Raw genomic sequence first — 15,327 nt, forward strand, 5'->3', positions numbered from 1 at the left:
CATAGGACCTGACTTATATTTTGCATTAACCAACCGTTATAATTACATGAATTCTTGGGTTATAACTAATGTAAGGCTGAATACGAAAGACTACCTTCGGTATTAACCCGGTATGTATTCACCGTCACGTCCCAGGTGCTATGGTAGATTCGCATGAACCGTGCATTTGATGTCTAGGCCCGTCCCTAACGACGCTTCTAATTGGCTGTTGATAAGCCAATCACAGGGCTGGAAAGACGTATCCCTCAGGAGAGGTGGAGCATACATCCTACCTATGTGAACTCTCTCGAGAGACTGAGGAGAGTTTCCAGCCCTGTGATTGGCTTATCAGTAGCGATCAGGAGCGTCGTAAGGGACTGGCCTAGACATCAGATGCACGGTTAATGTGAATCTTCTATAGACCCTCGGGGATCGAGTATTATATACACCCATTCCTATATTGTGTGGCCGACAAATTATATTAATAAACGATATCTTAGACCCTCGAGGAGCTAGTATTAGACTCGGGTGTCCCAAGGTGCTCCCGCCATGTTTAGTACTAGGACCTCAGAATACCACCACCATCATGTTAATATGAACTAGAGAGACACCCAGAACAACATTTGACCTATTCATACTTAGCTAAAGGAAGCATAAAAGGAGCCGAATCAGATATGCTTCTGCATATATACTGTATCACATCGGATAGGCCTATTCAGTGATGTACCTGTGCTTCAAGGGTCAGCAGTTCATATGACTTGGAGGAGGTTTACCTCATCTATTTTCATCAGACTGACTGTTTGTGATAAGCACATTATATCGGAACTTTAAAAGGGAAATGAATATGTCTACTTACTGCTGCTTGGACGACAGGGGAGAAGGCATATCCAAAAGAACAGGTTCATAATTTCGCTACCGAACCCTAAAGCAAAGAGAAAGAAAGCTACCAAGAGAGAGAGAGAGAGAGAGAGAGAGAGATGACCTGCACTAAACCAGCGCAAACACAACCCAAACCATCTTGAACTCGGAACACGTTGTAGGTGAAGATAGAACACCACCTTCGCCCTGACCTTCCTGCAATCTTCAACAATGCACACACACACGCAGTTGTCCCCAAAACATCGGCTATATTCAGGTCAACGTGGGACCTCCCTAGACAAGAAAGTATTTAAGGCGATTTTTAATTGCCATGAAACACTGCCCTATTCTTCTCAATTTCTGTACTGTTATTTGTTTACACTTACAGTTTTTGTATAGTTTTTGCGCAGTTAAACTGTCAACTGTTCTGACAGCTACGTGAACTGTATGCAAACCTTGTTGTAGACTGCAGTCCAGATTACAGTTTATGCGCAATGTCGCCTTGTAACTGCTCATCTGCAGTAAATATGCTATCTTAAAAACGTGATTAGTGCTGTAAGTTAGGATTTTTAACACTCACGCAAATCTTGTTATGCCTGTAATCAAAACTTCCTTTGCGTTGTAAGCTGTGCCTATCAGAACCAATTTTCTCTTGCTAGGCAACAGAATTGCAACAGAAACTGTCGCATAACTATGGCACAACGGGACTCTCTGCGTATTGAAATATGACAGTAAGTCATTCGGAATTAAATCAAATCCTTCGTAACAGAATCGAGATAAGGAATTTTTAACAATTCTCAAGAACGGTCTTATGAAGCAGAATTCCCCATTCAAATCCCCACCGACCCCTATACGCCCTGGGGATAATGACGTAGCCTAACTTTGAAACCACCCCCAACTCCCCCTTACCAGGCGCGCCCCCAAATTCCCGAAGATTAGCAACCAGTATCACCCTATTCCCGCGGGTATATATTTTTTTTCTGTCTTCTTTCTTTCTTTTTCACTCTAACCCGACAAGAACCGTTCTTCTTTAAGCACCCGCCAAGGAGGAGCTCGTCGTCTTCTTCACTTGTGATTCCTGCCAAAAGAAATCTACTCGTTTCTTCTTCTTCTTCTTCTTCTTCTTCCTTCTTCTTCTTCTTGTTTGCAGCCAATATAATAAAACTCTTTTCTTGGTTTGGGGGGGAAAAATGCTGTTTTTTTTCTTTACTGGGGTGAGGAGGTTTTGCGTAGTTAATGACCTCACTGTAGTCTCCCCCCTGTCTCTATTTGTATTTATAATTTGTATATACGTTTTCTTTTCTTACACACGCACATACTCACACACACACGCATTTATATATGTATATATTATATATATATATGCGCGAGCGTGGTGCGCTTCAACGTACATAGCGGCTATCAATAAAAACCCATACCGATTCCAATTCATCACAAAAAAAAAAAAAAACACTACAGAAAATAATATATGGGAAGTTCAAATGGGATTTCTTCATGAGAAATTGCCAAAGAAGGTTTACGTAAGGCCCGAAGAAATGTTAAGGGCCAGTCCTGCCATTTGGTTTCTGTAATGGTGTGAGAAGTACTCGATGAGCAGGGGGTGGACGGAAGGACGGAGAGAGAGGGAGAGAGAGAGAGGAGGAGAGAGAGGGGCGAGACGAGAGAGAGAGAAGAGAGAGAGAGAGAGAGAGAGATTTCGTCTAACTAAATAATAAAGTTAAGGTCCAAAGTTAAAAGCACCAACTACTAATCAGGACCCCGTTGGCAAATTCAATCCTCTTCTATGGAGGAAACGGGTAATAGAGCAGCAAATTTGTATAAAGACACTACCTTTAAACAAACAGCCAACCGGAAATATGCCGTTTATTTTTGGACGGTTTAGTCTCGAGGGAATTCGTGTTGAAAAAACAATTTTATACGAAGCTCTTGATATAAAATTACTTTAAAATAACGTGCCAAACATGGAAAAAAACTGATAAATACCTTTTCATTATTTGTAATTAGCAAATATGCCAAAAGATAGAAAATATGAAATTACCCTATATCACTTGAAGTACTCAGAAGACACTGAAATTACTTAGCTTTAAAAAAAATTTATCAAAATTTCATAAAAAATAAGCAATCAATTTTTCTAGATAGTGTGCAGACTGAAAAAACTGACCGATATGGATATGATAACTTCTGTCTCTACAAAACGACAAAAATAAGCCTAACCACAGTAACAAGAACGTATGTTCTTACGATAAACACTCTCACCAAAATAACAAATACACAGGAAACGATATGACCCTAACAAAAATATTTTCTTCCGTTGCAAATGCACAATAACGAAAAATATAATACTAACGATGATTTTTTGCCCATATAAACTGATAAACTATATGGACAGGAGCTTGTTCTCACATCAAATATATCTACAAGCGCGCCTGACAAGGAAAGTTTCTCGCAGCAAATACGCCAACAAAGAAATGTTCTCCCTCAGCAACTACATAAGAAATTATACTAGACGAGATACGGTTTCCCTTACAAATACTTACCGAGAACAACAAATAACATGACAAAGACATTCCCTCACGGCGAATCCTCAGACAAAGACATTTTCTCCCTCGACAAATACTCGCACGCCACGAAAGAAAAACAAATCCACTAAACGGCTGACATGATTGACAACAAAATCTCCGGGATTTGTGGAGAAACGCTAAGCCTTCCAGCAGAGAGAGAGAGAGAGAGAGAGAGAGAGAGAGAGAGAGAGTCTAATTGAAGAGACCCCTTTTCATATTAAATACGTAGAAAATGATTGTTCTCCGTTCGTATACGTAAACATTTATGTAAGGACATGTAGGAGTACATACACACATACATACAATCATACACATATATATTAATAATATATATTTTATATATATAATATATATATATATATATATATATATATATATATGTGTACTATATAATAATATTAGATATATATATATATATAATATATAATTATTAATATTATTATATATATATAGATATATATATTCTTAGTATATGTATGGATATATAGTATGTATATATATATATATATATTCATATATATGAGAGAGAGAGAGAGAGAGAGAGAGAGAGAGAGAGAGAGAGAGAGAGAGAGAGCTTTAATACACCACTGTGCAGAATGAGCAAAGACAAACAAACAAACGAAAAAAGGCGCCAGCATAAGGCCTCCCACTGAGCATCCCAGCATCCCTTTGAGAGTAGAAGATTGGGATCTCGGTCGCCATTAACACAGGTTCTTCACATTCTTGTATTAGTGGAGAGGGGGGGGGAGAGTATAAATTCCTCCTCGTTTCGGGCACTTCGCATTGATTCGTCTCTAGTACGAGGCTTGAGAAGATACCGTTGAGTTCACGGTCAATTTAAGTGTATTTGCGTATGTGTACGTAGACACACACTTACACTTACACATACATGCATACATAAACACACACAAATATATATATATATATATATATATATATATATATATATATATTTGTGTGTGTGTATGTATGCATGTGTGTGTAAGTGTAAGTGTGTGTCTACGTACACATACGCAAATACACTTAAATTGACCGTGAACTCACGGTATCTTCTCAAGCCTTGTACAAGAGACGAATCAATGCGAAGTGCCCGAAACGAGGAGGAATTTATATATATATATATATATATATATATATATATACTATATATATATATATATATATACATTTCACGTATATACGTATGCATGCATGCACGTACTAATGGGCAACTTATTTACGTTGTATGTGTTTGTGTGTGTGTGTGTATCACATCCAAAAGACATCCGGAATATAATTGCTCCCATCTGCCTGCCTTACGAGCGACAACCCTGACGGAGTGGCGGCAAGATTGCTTCCACATGAAAACTGTCAATCAATCAACATCCGGGAGAGCGATGACGTCCTTTGCGGCTGAAACGCCAATAATTCCCAGAACAATTCCCACCTGTTATACCTACGTATGTGACTTATTTTTTTCATTTCTCTTTCATCTGATGGGTTTTTGTTTTCCTCTGAAGGGGTGGCTGCAGAAGGTGTTAGCCCTCCGTTTTTTTTTATAAAGTATTTTGGGATGAGGATGCGCGCCTCACGGCCACCACAGCAATAATAACCGGCAGTCAGAAACCACAAGATTCACGCACAGCTGATGAGGGCATTACCATGTTCACCAATCATAGCAAACAAAATGATAATAATAACAATAACAGAACCAAGAGTAGGCTATATCTGAACAATAATACTTATTATGCTTTGAAGTAGGTTCTCTGTCTAGCACACATTAATATCGGATTCTTTTCATAGAAATCTTCATTCCTACGATTAATCATTTTCTGAAACGAGTGATTCAAGTGTTAGTAGTTGTTCTCAATCCCTACCTATTTTACTTATAAAATCCGAATTTATTTTTCAATACGAGCGCAAAACTAACGGCAGCTCAAAAGCTGCAATAAAAGCAATGCCTACCTCTGGGATAACGCCTTTCTCGCTCGCTAAAGCAAAGTTTATCCGTGAAATCCTCGCTATTTCTAGTTCACGTTTATCCATGCCAAAACATTCTCCCCGGTCGTATTCACTTTGACATTCACGCGACAAAAATTATTAGTGAAAATAATTCCCTTCCATGAGAGGCCATTTTAAGGAAAATGCTCATATTTCCCTTTTAAGTAGTCACAGACCCATCCCATTCTTCGGGTAAAAATTCGATAGTGTCAGTTACTATCGAAGAAAGTCATATCGCTTCTATTCTAAGTGACAAACCACGCCCTTCGACGTGACACAGTTGGCAAATGACTCTAGGTAAAATTCAATAGTGTCAGGTGTCGATGAAGGCGGTAGGTACTACGGTTCCTATTTTTGGTGGACCATGATCTCTGAGCGGTTTATTTGCCACATACGAGTTGTATCTATTAGATAACGAGACTGACTAGATAACCCACTTTTATTTATATGTATTACAAATGAAATGCTTGCCCTCTTCAATACACTCCCCACTTGCACTAATATATTATTCCAGTCTTCTTTTCGAATGCATGGAGGAGGAAATCAATTTCCCAAAAGTTAAATCAGTGATTAAAGGGACACGTTTAGCTCAGTTGAAGCTGTAAGGAAGAAAACGGCGGATGTGTTGAAACACCTGACAGAAACTGATTTTCTCCATGTCTTCGACCAGTGGAAAAGAAGACAGCATCAATGGATTAGTGCAAATGGGAAGGATACTGAAGGGGACAAGCACTAAATTTGAAATACATATCAATGAAGGTTAGTTATTTAATCAGTCTCTTTATTAAATAGACACACCTCGTACACTCAGGTTAACATTCAACATAACGTCAGTTAATCTCCAAAAGTGGGCGTGGCCTCTGTCCTAGGTTAAGATAAAACAGCTTTCACCAAGCAGTTAGCTCAATATCATTAACCACAGAAGGTAATGTTGGAATGAAAGATCTAAAAAAAATAAAGTATATATCCACAAATGGAAAGGCCTTAAGCATTAACAAATAAAGATGACAAGGACTTTTAGACTAATTCTAAACTGAGAATAAGAAAATTCTACCCTCAAGTTTACGATGTTAACATATTTGTCATTGATGCTCTTGAGATGAAGAGAGAAATTCTAGAAATAACATGCTTTTACAACGAGAATCACATAATGCACATAATTATATTATATTAATATATATATAATATATATATATATATATATATATATATATAATATATATATATATATATAGAATATTCATATTCATATATATGTAAATGTGTGTGTATGTATGTACATTATATATATACAAAGTGTGCGCGCGTGTGTGTGTATGTTTGTTTGTCTATTTTATCATAACATAATAAGATCATAAGAGATTCTCAGCTATTAGATTTTTCAATTCTACTTTGCGTTACCACATCGCAGGTTGGAATGCAAACCACACATAAACTTCCTCATAAATCAAAAGGTTCACAGTCCGTCAATGCATCAATTGTATATTGTTAAGTAACACATACATTAATATCTATCGTCCAGATCAGAGTCATAATAAAAAGCGGCTTCAAGTACTGCATTAAATTACTCCGGCACTCCTTTGAGCGTCATCGTGGACGCTGCAGACTAGAGGTGAGAACAGAGGCTTGCTAATGCCTGAGTATTAATCATGGAATGGAATGGAATACAGAATTGAGACAAAAGGCCAAGCGCTGAAACCTATGAGGTTATTTCAGAGCTGAAATGAAAATTGAAAGTAAAAAGGTTTGAAGTGGAACAGGAGGAAATCCTCAAAGCAGTTGCATTATGAAACAAAAGAGAGAAGAGGGTGGATGGCTAACATGGAAGATAGAGAATATGAAAGGAGGTTCGGTAAAAGGAATGAAAGGGGTTGCAGCTATGGGTCGAATGGAAGATGCAAAGACCGTTAGGTAATGCCTACAGTGCACCGCAAGGGGTGCACCGACGGCACAGCCCCGGTACGGACGAGTATTACCATGCCATAATTACCATTTCCGGCCAGACAACATATGAGGTAACCATAATGCAAAACAAAGAATGCTTTGACAAAAACACAACAGACCAACAACAACAACAACAACAAAAACCTACAGAGAGATCATTGTAACAACAAACAACCCAACCACAACTCAACAACCGAAAAAGAAGGTATCTCCCTCCCGAAGCAACTACAACAGCGATGGATATTATTCCATCACGTCCCCAATAACCAACAAAAGCTGGGTACCTCTCCAACACACCATCACCAACAACCACAAAAGAGCTGGGTACCTCTCCAACACACCATCACCAACAACCACAAAAGAGCTGGGTACCTCTCCTACACGCCATCACCAACAACCGCAAAAGAGCTGGGTACCTCTCCAACACGCCATCACCAACAACCACAAAAGAGCTGGGTACCTCTCCTACACGCCATCACCAACAACCACAAAAGAGCTGGGTACCTCTCCAACACGCCATCACCAACGACCACAAAAGGGAGTGCAGGGTACCTCTCCTAACGCCATCACCAACAACCGCAAAAAGAGCTGGGTACCTCTCCTACACGCCATCACCAAACAACCGCAAAGAGCTGGGGTTACCTCTCCAACACGCCACCAAACAAACAACCAAAAACAAAGAAGCCTGGTGGACCTCCCTCCTAACAACCCATCACCAACAACGCAAAAGACTGAGGTACCTCTCCCAACACGCCATTCCCAACCAAAAAACCCAAAAAAGAGTTGGGTACCTCTCCCTACACGCCATCACCAACAACCGCAAAAGAGCTGGGTACCTCCTCCCAACAACGCCATCCACCTAACCAACAAGCAAAAGAGCTGGTACGCTCCAACACGGCCATCCACCAACCAACAGCAAAAGAGCTGGGTACCTCTCCTAAAACACGCCATCACAACAAAACCGCAAAAGAGCTGGGTACCTCTCCAACACGCCATCACCAACAACCGCAAAAGAGCTGGGTACCTCTCCTACACGCCATCACCAACAACCGCAAAAGAGCTGGGTACCTCTCCAACACGCCATCACCAACAACAGCAAAAGAGCTGGGTACCTCTCCTACACGCCATCACCAACAACCACAAAAGAGCTGGGACTATCCTACACGCCATCACCAACAACCGCAAAAGAGCTGGGTACCACCTCAAACGGCTCCACCACAACAAGCAAAAAAAGCTGGGTACCTCTCAACACGCATCACCAACAACCGCAAAAGAGCTGGGTACCTCTCCTAACAGCCACCACAACGCAAAAGAGCTTGTAACCTCTCCTAACGCATCACCAACAAACCGCAAAAGAGCTGGGTACCTTCTCCAACACGCCATCACCAACAACCACAAAAGAAGCTGGGTACCTCTCCTACACGCCATCCACCAACAAACCGCAAAGAAGGTGGGTACCTCGCCTACAAAGGGCCATACAACAACCGCAAAAGAGCTGGGCCTACCTCCAACCAACACGCCATCACCAACAAACCACAAAAGAGATGGGCTACCTTCTCCAAACGCATCACCAACAACACAAAAGAGCCTGGGTACCTCTCCTACCAACGCAAATTCACCAAACAAAACGCAAAAGGCTCGGGTACCCCTCTCCAACACGGCCATCGACCAACAAACCACCAAAAGAGCTGGGTACCTTCTACACGGCCATCACCAACAAACCAGCCAAAAGAGGGGTACGCTCCAAACACGCCATCACCAACAACCACAAAAGAGTCGGTACCTCTCCCAACACGCCATCACCAAAACAACCGCAAAAGAGCTCCGGTTACTTCCTACACGCCGATCACCAACAACAGGCAAAAGAGCTGCGGGTACCTCTCCCAACACGCCACCACCAACAAACAGCAAAAGAGCTGGGTACCTCTCCAACACGCCATCACCAACAACAGCAAAAGAGCTGGGTACCTCTCCAACACGCCATCACCAACAACAGCAAAAAAGAGCTTGGGTAACCTCTCCAACAAAACACAGTACCAACAACCCAACAAAGAGCCGGGTTTCTCTTCAACACTCCAGCCCCAACAACCGTAACTGAGCTGGGTATTTCACCAACACGAAAAACTACAACAAAGCCGGGTATCTACAACAAACCATCACCAACAACAACGAGAGAGAGAGAGAGAGAGAGAGAGAGAGAGAGAGAGAGAGAGAATAGAGAGCTGTGAATTGTAGACTGAGATGTGAAAATTACTTCCAGTGAGAGAGAGAGAGAGAGAGAGAGAGACTTACCCCTCCAATGCGCAGGGGTCACCGTGACCCTAGTGCCCGCCGAAAGCTACTCTTCACCTTCAACCCTTAGACAGGTACAAACCCATATTCGTTTTAAACTTTGATTCTCGTCCCGTTCCCCCCCAGCTCGCCCCCCCCCCCACCCCCCCCCCCCCCCCCCCCCCCCCCCGCCGACCCCTACCCCGCCCCCGACACACCTTGATCCGAATCAGGACACTGGCTACAAGGGAAAGAGGATCAAGTGAAAAGGGGCACCGAAAAATTAAGAGGATAACATTTCGTGGGGACCGAAAGTGAATTAAAAAAAAAAATAGAAATGAAAAGAATGAGGCAGCGACACAAAAGGGAAGGGAAAATGAGAAATGGACCGGAAGATGAAAAGATGACGATGTTTGCAAAGACTAAGCAGGATTGAAAAATGAAGGGAACAAAATCGCAGTGATTATAGTGAACAGAAAAATTAGGGAAAGGGAAAATAAAAGAGGGAAATAGGATGTGAAAGGACAACACGCGAAGAAACTAAAAATCATACGTAAGAACGGCGCAAAACTTTTAAATCCCACCAACAAAAGAAAGTAGTCAACACCCGCAGTGACTGAAAAATTATACGAATGAAAAACTAGCAGAACAACGCATTCAAAACATGATAGCACCATAAATCAGATATGCATGCAAAAGCATTAAAGAAAAAGACAAAATCATGCAAATGCGCAAGAGAGTATACAAGCAAGCAAAGGCACGAAAAACACACATGCACACCAGGAACACAGCTCTACGCATCTGGAAGGAAAACACAAATGCTCTGTCATTACGTGAAAAAAAATGGTCATGAAATTACAAGGATTACAAAACCCATCACCCGCCGGGATTACAAAACAACACCGACTTAACTGAGCACGCACAAACGCAAGCACGCATGTTTAGGGTCACGCCCAACGGAGCAGCAGGCAAAGAGAGAAGGTCAACTTTAAATCTGTGTGACCCCCTCACCCCCCTTCCAAGACCACCCCTCCCCATCCCCCTACCACGCACAAGCAAATGCGAATTACACCGGACGGATGGGGGAGGGGGGTTCAGGGTGAACTGACCTAGCGATTGTCTTTCTGTTTTTCTTTTCTTTTTTGTTATTATTGTTGTTTTCGTTGTTAATTCCGCGACTCAATAGTGATTCGGGGACGCTGATTCGCCTAATCGCCGTTTTGATTAGACGCATTATTTCCTAATCAACGTTTGATTAAAGGGACGCTGGAGTATCGTTTGATGTTTATTCTTGGGCTTGAAAATGCTGGTTGAGGCTTCTGTGATTAAGAGACACTTCCACGAATTACGGCCACACAAAAAGCAACCCCCCCCCCCACCCCATCACCTCTGAAAGTCTTCCCACTTCCCCTCCACACCTGGAAAGTCGTTCGCCCCCTCCGCTCTTGGAGCTCTTTGTCCTCTCCTTCCCTTGAAAGATTTCTCATCCTACCTCTAATCACCTGGAAATTCTTCCTCTTACTCACCTGGGCGTCTCTCTACCTTCTGCTGCTTCTTACCCAGAAAGCCCTCCTACTCCCATTACTTGGCTAGAAAGTCTTTTCCTAGACCCTCATCTGGAAAGCCTTCTCTTCCCCCTCTATCAATCACTTATACCCTTGTCCGACTCTCAAAAAATAAAAATAAAAATTACAGCTCCCTTTTATTCATAAAAACTAATTTCAACTGCCTTTCATCACCTGGAAAGCCTTTCCACCAGGGACTCCTCAACTGGAAAGCCTACCCACCTGAGACTCCTCTCCTAGAATGCCTTTCCACCTGGGACTCCTCACCTGGAAAGCCTTCCAACCTGGGACTCCTCAAATGGAAAGCCTACCCACCTGAGACTCCTCAACTGGAAGGTCTTCCAACCTGGGACATCTCACCTGGAACCTTCCCACCTGGGACTCATCACCTGGAGAGTCCTCCCATATGGGACTCCTCACCTGAAGCATTCTCACCTGGGACTCCTCACTTGGAAAGACATCCAACCTGGGACTTCTCACCTGGAAAGCCCTCCCACCTTGGACTCCTCCCCTGGAAAACCTTCCAACCTGGGACTCCTCCCCTGGAAAGCCTTCCAGCCTCATTCTGCTCACCAGGCAAGCTTTTTAACCTGCCCGTCCTCAATGGAAAATCTTCCCATTTATCCCATCTATACACCCTAAGGCTGTTTTGCCACTCTTCCCCCTGAAAACCTTCACAATTTCCCCCTATTAACACCCCCCACCCCCAAACAGCTATTCATTATTATGCTTCCTCTCCTACAACATCTTCCCACATCTCCCTTCCCTCTCTTTTCTCTTCCTTTCCCATCAATTTCTCTTTACCACAAATCAACATCTTCCTCTCCATCATCCTTCCCTCTTCAATCTTTCCATCCTTCCTTCCCTAACTGTTTTACTCATCCTCATTCCTCCATCCTAAGTTTCTAAACCATCCCCCTATTACACAGAAAAAGTTCGCCTTGCGTCCCCAAACTCTCTCTCTCCTCCTCTCTCTCCTTCTCTCCTCTCTCTCCCTCTCTCTCTCTCTCTCTCGCTCTCTCTCCCTTCTCTCGTCTCTCTCTCTCCAACCAGTGAGGGTTCCCCCTCTTCCATGTGATGTTGTTTAATACCCTCACCGGATAATGAAGCTAAGTAAAAGGTAATTTATTGAAGTAAGAAGCTTATAGCCTATTTGAGAGCCGGGCTTGATAACAAAGGGTCAATCTGCAATATGCTAAAAAAATAGAAAAAGTGCGTCGCCTAATTTCCGGGCCCTATGCAAGGGAAGTAAATTAATAACTGTGTGTGTGAGAGAGAGAGAGAGAGAGAGAGAGAGAGAGAGAGAGAGAGAGAGAGAAGCTTTTACATAAAAAATACATAAGTCTGAAATATAAATTCATGTCTAATTTCCTCCATTCAAGTCTTGCATTGCAACACTAAGTTGACCTTTCGTCTGCGTTATTAGAAATGTTGATGAATATGAAGTCCTCCAAATGTAATGGAATTTAAATTATATTTCTCAATTAAATATTTCGATGGGCATTTTGCGTCTCTTACGATGTATTTTATCAATAAGAAACACTGAATCTTATCGCTAAATAAGTTTGATTTCAGGAACGAGAAATGTTTCATATATGAAATTAGAAAAACACTTTACCTCAGGTGTTAAAAGAGATTGTATTTTTTCCATAAACGTTTGTATCTTTCTGATAAAGACATTTCATCTCGTTAATAATAAACGGTATCTCAGCGAAAATTTATTCTATCTTAACGATAAGAAATGGTTTATTCTGACTATAAAGAACATTTAATCCCTTTGGTTCGAAACGTAATTCTGGGATGAGACCTTTTTCCTAAACGACAAACTTTTTAGAATAGAAAACAGAATTTAGGCCAAAGGCCAAGCGCGGGGACCTACGAGGTCATTCAGTGCTGACATGGAAATTGACAGTAAAAAGGGTTCAAAGATTTAACAGGAAGAAAACCTCTAGGTTGCACTATGAAATAATTGTCAGGAGAGGGTGGGAATTAAGCTGGAAGGAAGAGAATATGAACGGAAGTACAGTAATAGGAATGGCAGGGGTTGCAGTTAGGGGCAGAAGGATCGCTGCAAACAACCTTCAGTAATACATACAGTGCACTGCATGAGGTCCATTGACTGTACTAACCCGATACGAGGGACAAACGTTTCTATCTTACCGAAAAGAAACGTTTCAAAGTAAGCGTTCGTTGTAACAGAGACTTTTCCTCCATATCGAAAAGACTTACTAATGGTCCTTCGTGACAGTCACCGCAAAGTACATGAACGCAAGCACACACACACGTACAGAGAAACTCCACTCACAAATACATATACACTGAGAATCCTGTACAACGCACAAGCACATACGATATATCAAAATCACGGTTAACTGGCATTGCAATAAACTTTAGTGGGAACAAAATTAAGTATGTTTTACTGGTGGAATTTACACTGATCTATAGAACGAAATAAAAATAATTTAATGCCATAATCGACAAGAACTGGATGATGAATAAAAAAATAATATCAAAACTAATTTTTAAGACAAACCTTTAAAAGTATCCGATAGAAAAAAAAATTTCGAAACGACGAAAATAGCTGATTCTATAAATGATATATTTACACAGCTATCACTGATTGTATTTTATCAAAAAATAATTCCACGTTATTGCAGACCAGCAGCAAATAAATCAATCCGAAAGTAAGGCATTCATACGAAATACTGCAAACATAACCATATACATTTTGGGGGGAATAACGCCTTTGAAAACCCATAAATATTCCAAATTTGTAAGTTTAAACTAAATTGGCGGTAATGCATCACCTAGAACTGGAATTGGAATCTATATCAAACTAAGCTGTTGTTCGGATAAGCAAAAACAAACCTAAAAGCGAAAGCAAATAAAGGTGGTCACTACAAACGGATCTTATACTGGAGTAAGCATGAAGCGACCCAAAATGAAGGGGTTCCAAGGTGATATATAAAACACAGCGGTCACTTTCTATTACACAGCGTGTAATAAAAGTAAACGGATGAGCGTACATAGAAGAGACCAGGGATAAAGCAGGTTAGATTTATGCAACTACACTCAGACTGATTCAAATTTATTACTTCTAGTAAAACTTGTATCAGATTTATGGGAATTACGCACTTAAGTCTACGGGGGCTTTACGCCTTATTTGATTTACTATTTGCTCGCATATATATATATATATATATATATATATATATATATATATATATATAATATATATATATATATATATATATATACTATATATATATATAAATATATAATATATATATTATATATATATATATATATATATATATAATATATATATATATATATATATATATATATATATATATATATATATATATATATATATATATACGATATATATATATATATATATATATATATATATATTTATATTCATTCGTCTTTCATTAAAAATATTAAATTTTTTTCAACAGTAAACCCGTAATAAATGGTGGCCCCAGTAAGAAAAAAAGTAATATCCATAGCCACATTCTCCTGTAACTACTGAATCAAGATGAAATACTAGTGCGCAAAACATCCAAAACCATTACTTACAAAAAACCATTACTTACAAAAAAAACATTACTTACAACACACACCAACACATTCTCCTTAGGTCTGATTAATAATATATAATATTACAATAATAATAAAATCCGAGTGGATCTTGTTTGTCCTCTCCCGAGTGACAATACAGGAGACATGACACAGTCGCCAGTTTGTCCGTCCTAGGGGTAGGGCAGGTAGGGGGGAACAGGAGGGTATGGGTGGTATCCACCCTGCTGCAAACCTGTTTGCTCGCCCCGGATGGGGCAGGGTAGTAGGAGGTCGGGAGGGTAGGGGAGACATGACGGGCAGCGCCGGGTTCCAGAGCGCGAACCCACCATCAAGCTCATAATAATACATAATGATAATAATAATAATAGTGGGCAAGCTGGTTTCCAATACACGTCAAAAGCGATACCCGTCGTTGGAAACCTACACTCATGCGCAGATGCACACGAATGAAAAAAAAAATAACGGGGCAAAAGAACAAACAATGAGGACCGGAACCCACTTGCACAGTCCAACGCGTGTGACCTTTCCCGATCAAGATAAAATGTTGTGCCCATTAAAAAGTTACTCTCACTAGTGACAGC

General features: G+C 40.8%; 2 protein-coding genes across 12 annotated transcripts in view; one reads left to right on the plus strand and one right to left on the minus strand.

Moving 5' to 3' along the window:
- LOC135203583 (blood vessel epicardial substance-like) overlaps positions 1-15,327 on the minus strand; it is a 262,933-nt gene that overhangs the window by 190,764 nt on the left and 56,842 nt on the right. The window lies entirely within an intron of this gene.
- On the plus strand, positions 7,258-9,420 carry LOC135203424 (proteoglycan 4-like). The gene is made up of 2 exons (XM_064233152.1): positions 7,258-7,289; positions 7,440-9,420. Exons 1-2 carry the CDS (start codon positions 7,258-7,260, stop codon positions 9,418-9,420), a joined length of 2,013 nt encoding a protein of 670 aa, XP_064089222.1.

This window comes from Macrobrachium nipponense, chromosome 36 (genome assembly GCF_015104395.2).
Source record: "Macrobrachium nipponense isolate FS-2020 chromosome 36, ASM1510439v2, whole genome shotgun sequence".
Lineage (NCBI taxonomy): Eukaryota > Metazoa > Arthropoda > Malacostraca > Decapoda > Palaemonidae > Macrobrachium > Macrobrachium nipponense.

Excerpts from the sequence above, each read along its gene's own strand:
- LOC135203424 (XM_064233152.1), top strand. The coding sequence starts at position 7,258 with ATGGGTCGAATGGAAGATGCAAAGACCGTTAG. Across the intron at positions 7,290-7,439 it reads GAAGATGCAAAGACCGTTAG|ACCAACAACAACAACAACAA; the intron begins GTAATGCCTACA and ends AAAACACAACAG.